Source organism: Charadrius vociferus, unplaced genomic scaffold (genome assembly GCF_000708025.1).
Source record: "Charadrius vociferus isolate BGI_N301 unplaced genomic scaffold, ASM70802v2 scaffold119, whole genome shotgun sequence".
Classification (NCBI taxonomy): Eukaryota; Metazoa; Chordata; class Aves; order Charadriiformes; family Charadriidae; genus Charadrius; species Charadrius vociferus.
Genome location: NW_009650170.1, coordinates 793,050 through 800,658, shown reverse-complemented (window position 1 = coordinate 800,658; position 7,609 = coordinate 793,050). Strand labels below are relative to the sequence as shown.

Below are 7,609 nucleotides of genomic sequence, written 5' to 3'. Positions count from 1 at the left end.
AAGGACAGTACTGAAAGCTTCCCTAATTCTTGTTATGGAAATATTTTCTTAACCTACCTTCTACAGTAACCTCTCTGGCTTTTCATGAGCATAACAGACAAATTCTTTGAAATTCAAACAGTTCTCTATCTTCAGAATGGTATCCCATATATCACTCATGAACTATTATCTTGACTAAAATTGATTTAATTGCAAAATTGTGGAACTTTGTTTGAAATAACGAAGTCTATGGGTTTAAGTTAATAAATAATACACTGCCCCAGATAACGGGGAAATCCCCACAACTACAGAAAAAAAGACAGAGAAAATTTTTATTACATTTTTCATAATTGGCATCACCAATTTGGTGATGGATATAAAGCAGACAGGATATAAAGCAGAAATACAAATCATCAAGGATGAAGACTACTTTATCAAGAATTACATGCACAAAGTGGCCTACCTCTTCACTGCTGTCAGTTCCTTGAAAGTTATCTTCAATTTGGGTTTTCCCATGCACTCCGTTACTATCTTGCTTCAAATCCAAAGGGAAAATGCAACATTCTGGTGACATATTTGAAGACTTCCCATGAGGTGCTGATCGAGGTCTTGATGAAAATGTGAAAATCTCTTTATTATTAACTTGGTGATCACCTGTTTCATTGCTTTGATGTTCAACAGAGGCATTCTGTGGTGAGGTTAAATTACGGCAGGCTGAATCTTCAGTAGCTACAAACTGCTTGCTCCTATCCAACTGAACACTATCAGCGAAACTTTCTGGAAACACCCATTCATCTGAAACATACAATGTTTATTTTAATGCCAAATATGTAAACTGAATGTTACCCTAACCACTCTACTGTTCTCTGGAAGTTGTACAGGAAAATAAGTTTTTCTAATACAGAAACATTCTGCTTATCAGATTTATACAGCTGGAAGAATGATGAGGATGCAACGAAAAAGATCAGGCTGCTTTCTAAGTGAGGCAAGGTTAATCAAAACATTTCCAGACCATCGCTCAAAAAACCCCCAGGCTATGACATCTGACATGCAAGCCTGCAATTTGCAAATGTGAAACTATTTAGCTGTTAAGATTTGAAACTGTTCAACTGAGTTTCGCTGTACGAAAACATAATTTTATGAAATTTAGCTATTGATCTTTTTTCTATAGGCATTTTTTGTGGTTAACATTGAAAAAAAAAAAACCAACCCACACATAGTTGGTAGAAAGTTTGTAACATTACAACATGCTGCTTCTTTATTGCTGAAATTCTACACCTTTTTTTAATGTCCAGAACTTATGGTTTAAGTCTCAATTTCAAACTACAGCTCTGATGAAAAATAGTGTGACATGAAAAATGTATGAAGATATCTGTTTCACCAAGCTTCCCTGAATACAGGCAGTACTAATCTGCCAATTTTAAAACAAACAATAAACTACAGAAATGGATTTAAAGATTGAGTGCACCAGATAAACATGAAAAGGCCATTTTTATACTCTTATTGTTAACTTATATTTTACTGTTTGGAATGACTGTATAGAAAAAAAATGTCAATTTGATTGATTAAAACCAATCTCAAATAGCATCTGAGAAAAGGAGAATTGCCCTAGTATACAATACTCCCTTATCTTCATTAAAGGTAGTGTGGTGTGGATTATTCACTAGATCTTGAAACTTTCTGGCTCCATAAAACAAAGTTACCACCAACCGTATTAAAAAAGCCTCAATAAAAAATAATAAAAACATAATAATAAAGTAGCACTGCAATAATAAAATGCTTGCCGTCACAGAAGACAGTAAGTTTACTACGGTATTCTACTCCTTTTAGTTTTGTTAGTGATAATTGTCACTTCCGGCAGACTCAGCAGCCTCGGGGGGCAGGTCTGAAACACCATATATGAAGGCAAAAGAAAGAAGAATGAGAATGGCAGGAGAAACAGCTGTCGTCTTATTGGGTTGCTGTGATATTTACAGTTTACTGAAGATAGCTAGTAAAGCTACCAAACTCCAGTTAGTATCCTAAACAGTAGTTCACACTAGGAACCAGCAAAAAATAGGGACTTAACACATCTTGTACATTCATGGCTGGCACCTACTTGTTCTAAAAGAGACTATTTTTCAGTCTGTACACAAAGACCATCTATAGTCAGAAGCCCCAAGGCTGTTCAAGTAAACTCTTTTTATATTAGATAATCATGCTGGTTTAAAGCCATCTAGTAGATCATTGTCTATTGTACATAAAAAAGTCTATTCTGTAAATATACAGAAATCTCACCTTGCTTTTAATTAATGAAAGACAAACATGTAAGCAATGCCATTTATTTTACAAATAATTTTGGACTAGTTTTTTCAAGAGCCTCAAGAAATCAGTGAGACTATTAAAAACTTTTAAGAACCACCCTTCATTTGTGTAAAGCCAATAACCTTTCATTGTGATCAATAACTAGTAGTTTTTTAGAGGAGGATACTAGGGCAGAATTCTCCTGTCTTTGATCTCTCAAGATTGTGTCACTCCTCTGATAACATATTTTTCTTAGTCAGGCAACTGGAATTACATGTGAAAGGTCGTACGCGAATAAAATAATTGAAATCATAAGAGAAAACACAGTATTAATCATGAACTCACATTTCACAGTTTTTATGCTTTCACTGTATTTTAATAGCTATATAAGCTGCATTTTTTAAGTTATCATTTCCCCCATAAAAATGAAATGAAAGAGGGATCTTCTTATTAACTTTCCACATGAAGCTGAACACAGTATTAGGATGCTCAAGGACAAAGACTCAGGAACTCTTTTTCCCAACTGATTTTGTGACCTAACATGATTAAAAAGCTATCTCACACTAAATCAGTATTTTAAAGTACCCAATCATTTGTCCATTAGGAATCTGGCCCACCAAGCCCGAAATTGTTTTGAACGTCGCTGGAGCTGGAGATGTTGCCACACCTGCAACTCCAGAAAGTGCTATGCAGAAATGCCACAAAAATGTTACTTACTCAGTTACTTACCCAAACTTCAATTGGCTGGACAACTCTCCTATATGTTAAGTGATCTTTTCCCCAGCTATTCTGGATGCTAAGTCTAAAATGCTCTTAACTCTTTTTTTCCTAAGGGAATGATACTAAAATTTTCAACTTGCTGCATTTTTTTCAAAATGAAAAATATCTTCAAAACTTACCTGGCTAAGAAAAATGTTGGGTTTTTTGCAGTTTTTCCTATCTTAGCACTCTGCAGTCTTCTGACCAGTCTGGCACCCACCCTTCCACACTTCTAGATGCATTTTACTAGGTGTCAATGGCAGTGGCTTGCGTAAGACCAAGATGTATAACAGATACTTCCTTAGTATTCAGAAGGCCTTTTCCCCAGTCATGAAATTAGATTTGACATGTATCATGCTGTCTTTGCAGTTTTCAAATATGCACTAATAGCTCAGACCACTAGTAACGAGCCCTCTATGGTATGGTTATACATTTAGTGTACAACCCCCTTCATGAGAATCTGCTAATATTTATGCACAAAGGACTGTGAATGAATGCGCAGAGAGGAGTGGCTTAATTTTTATTACGGCCTGCTGACAATAACAATGAACTGCTCTAACTGCAGTCTCACCTGTTCTAGTCTCATTCTGGAATGACTTCTAATGCAGTTTTTGCTGTTTAATTTGCAGAGGTCCTTACAGATAAAATTTTATAATGAATTCTGAAGTAAAAGGTGTTAAAACACTTGGGTAGTTTTTTTGTGATTTTAAGTCAATTTTGAATGAAGTATCAAAAGACAGAAAAGAAATCTTAAGTAACAATTTTTGTCAAGCGCTTAGAGAAGAGGAGGCTGTTAGAAGCTTAAACTCCTGAGCCCTACTCCTGGCTCTGACAGACATCCAAAAACTTCTTACACGTCACTTTACTTTTTACTCACCATTGTGAGTAAAGTAATGTCTTTACTCAGATCAAAAGTACTTCAGGAATAGAAAGAACTACTTCAAAAGATTTAGTATCTGTATAGTATTTATCCTGAATATTCTGCTTTTTTTAGACTAACCTTCTCTGTAAAGAACAACAGTTGCTTCCAGAGATGTTGCAGAAACATGCTTGGGTTAGTAATAGGTTAAATGCAAATATTAGTTGCTATACTACTGTATTATTCTTAATTAAATACACATGGGGAAGACAGAAAAGTCTGTAAGGCTTTAAGATGACATTTTACGTTGGCTACAGAGTTCAGCAACTGCTGTAACCTGTAGTCAGTGTAGCATTTTGTTAATAGTCTACAAGTGATAGATATGGGGTGTTTTGGACCAAACCAAATCCTATTATCTCTCCACCACAAACTATACTGGAATTTCTTTTTAACTCAGCATTTCCATGTCAATTGTAATGAACAATTTGGAGTATCTTCTTTGCAAATATGCAAATTACTATGTAATCACAACACTGCAGCAAACAAGATAAATGCAAGAATGATCACCTAAACATCCAATTAGTTCTTCTACACAGTCAGACTTATGCTAAAGCTTCTAATTGCAGCCTAACATTTTAATGAAGGTTTCAGCATTGCATAAATAAGATTGGCAAACTATAAACAATGCTCATTCATTTTATTTTTTCCCTTGCTTAAAAACAATTTACCGTTGTAAAGTTACTGCACACCTACTACAGAAGACATGATGATTTGAGCTCTATTACAAATCTAAAAGATAATATTATAAATAGTAGCAACTAACCTCTAAGGTAATAGGATCTTACAGGGGATCTTACAGTAGGCATCTGCTACCAACCTCCAAACCAAGATGAAAAGGCCAACGAAGCATTATTTGGGTCACTTAAGCAAGCTTTGGGTCAGCAGAACCTGGTTCTTATGGGTGACTTCAACTACCCAGACATTTGCTGGAAGAACAATACAGCAGCTCACATGTCATCCATCAAGTTCCTGGAACGCGTAGAGGACTGCTTCCTCATTCAAATGTTAGATGTGCCAACCAGGAACGAGGCATAGCTTTCTCAGTTCTCTGCTTCTGAATTTACAATAAGGCATTTAGACATGCCAGTCTACTTCCCCAAGTCTCTATCTTTTCATATCACTTACATTTACATAAAATAACAAGTGTTGATTCATTTTTCTGAAATTCTAGCATTAGATAGAGGCCCTGGTGTTCTAGATGAAAAACAAGACAGACAGTGATTCCTGCCTCAGAATCCTCAAAATTCAGGTAAATAGGAAGTAATTTAGAAGTTCTCCAGAAGACTCTACTTGACTTAGCATCTTGCATCTGTTTCAGTCAAATTATGAAACCCATAATAGCAATTATGGATTACTGACATAGTCATCTTATATAACTGCCTCTAAACACCCCAACGATTAAACAAAATGGAAATAACTCATGATGTAACGGAGAATTTCTTTGGTCAATTTTGAGCAGATTTGAGTAGTCTGCCCACTTTACAATTGACGGCTATGCCTTTTAATAGAAAGTAACACTACCTTTTCATAGAGACAAGGGCTATTTTTGACACAATAATGTACTTTCCAGACACATGCAAAGCAAGTTGATTGATAGTGTATGATAAAAAATATCCACACCTTTTGGCAGATAGGTGTGAAACGGAAAAAAAAACATAAGCTGAGGGGTCTTTCTGTGAGTAAGGAAAAAAAAAAAGAAAATTTACCACTGAAGTTTAAAAACAAAACAAAACCCCCCAATATTACAGAGATACCATAATTAATAGCCTAAATTCTTATCTGGGACAAGTAAAATTTCTTGTACTTTTGATGTTCGGAGTCTTTAGTGTTAAACTTAATAGGGATTTAAAGGATAAATTATTTTTAGTTCTTTCCGTTTAATCATGAGAGCATGGAATTTTTCTTTTTTTATTCATTCACTGCTGTGGTACTCTGCTTAATCCTGCAAATCTTTATCAATGCTCAAAAGCAATTCTGTTGCAGGCTGTTTGATTTCCATAATCCCCCACAACACAGACATTTATATTTTATGTGAACCGATTCTGGGTTCTTTGAAATTTACAACAGATAGTTCCCCATGCCACTCACAACTGAGATGAAAAAATAACATAAAATGAGCACCATACCACTTGTTATCTCCCATGTGCTTTTGGCTGTATTTTTTAGAGATGATGTTCTATGGCTGCTCTTTTCTGCTGATGGCTGTTGTGGTAAGGCGAGCTGAAAATCTGCTCTTCTGCTCTCAGAGGTTTTCTGAGTCTGAATTGCAGGGTCTGAAATACAACCCAGAAGCTTATGAAATGCCTGTGAACACCCATATCGTGTGCTTTTCTTACTTGAGGCATGGAAAACCAGCATTGTCCTGGGATACAAACATCTTCCAAACAGCATGGGAATCTTGTATGGCAGCAGATACAAGACTGTCACAAGAAAGTAAAACTTTAATACTAGGCATGGAAGAAGAGCAAACCATAGAAATTATAAAAAACAGGATTGCAAAAGTCTGCAAAATAATCAAGAACAACTGCAGTAGCCCAGTTATATACACAGCATGAGGGACAGCGGAACATGTGTATAACCTGTGGCTACTGCGAGCAGGCGGTGATCCCTGTCTCAAACATAATACCAATACCTGCAGAGAGAATGAGCATTTATTCAAGCTCATACAGGAGAATAAGCCATGATTTAATATAAATGTCTTCAGTAATTAACAAGGTAGATAAAGGATTAGAAAAACAGAGAATCAGGTTTTACATTCTGAAGTCAAAATCATGCAAAAATTTTGGTAGTTTGTGAACTCTGCACATTCTTTGCTTTATGCTCTTACCATTTTGACATAGATCTTCAGCTGTTTGGTGAGTATTTCTTTTGCATCCTTGATCCAAAGAATCATTGCACGGTGAGAATGATAGCTCCAGTCTCTCAGTGTCTTGTATGGATTCAGTTCCCTTTCCTGAACTTTGAAGTCGCCATGATCTATTACTTTTGCTACTGCAGGTCTTTGTTACCTTGAAAGACATTATTTTCTTAATGAAAGATAAAAATGTAACAGCTTTCAAAATACTCAAAGGTAAACACACATTTTGAATTAAGCTTATTTTTCAAATAGAAGTTCCCAAAGTGTTTTGGTTTTTTGGTTTTTTTTTAAAAAGAAAATATTATCTTTTCGGGAAACTTCATGGTAGGTACAGTTCTGTGTGGTATCTTCAATCTTTACAGTCTACTAACAGGCAGGGTTCAAGACAAAGAAAAGAAAAAAAAAAGTTAAAATTCACTATCCGGATAAAAAGACAGCGAATCTTGTGGCTATCCTAGACCACAAGAGGAGTTCTTTCTTCTTTGGAGAAAGGAATCTCATTTTACGTCTTAGCTTTCAATTGACTTCCTACAGAATAGTCTACTTCCTTTATTCATGGTGTTAAGCTGGGAATTGCAGTCCCAACCAGATTCCTAAAACCTTGTTTGCCGGCAGAGTGAGACCAGATGCTATCGCTGGCACTGTTATTGAGAGCATCACATGAACTACTGTATGGCTCACTGTCATCCACTGAAAGCATACTGAAATGCAGAATTTCTGCTCTGCATCATAGCTCTCATCATAAGGAAAAAGATTTACACACACACATATTTTAGCAGTCTAGACCAAAAAAATTCAGAAAAGTAAAAGTG

At 35.7% G+C, this 7,609-nt stretch overlaps 1 protein-coding gene across 1 annotated transcript in view; it reads right to left on the bottom strand.

The window, feature by feature from the left end:
* Positions 1–7,609, bottom strand: part of LOC104293072 (chromosome unknown open reading frame, human C3orf67) — a 76,859-nt gene that overhangs the window by 38,997 nt on the left and 30,253 nt on the right. The window contains exons 9-11 of the mRNA XM_009892534.1: positions 6,768–6,948; positions 6,067–6,213; positions 443–774 (exon numbers count right to left, since the gene is read on the bottom strand). Coding sequence (XP_009890836.1) covers positions 443–774; positions 6,067–6,213; positions 6,768–6,948 — 660 coding nt within the window. The remainder of the gene's footprint in view (positions 1–442; positions 775–6,066; positions 6,214–6,767; positions 6,949–7,609) is intronic.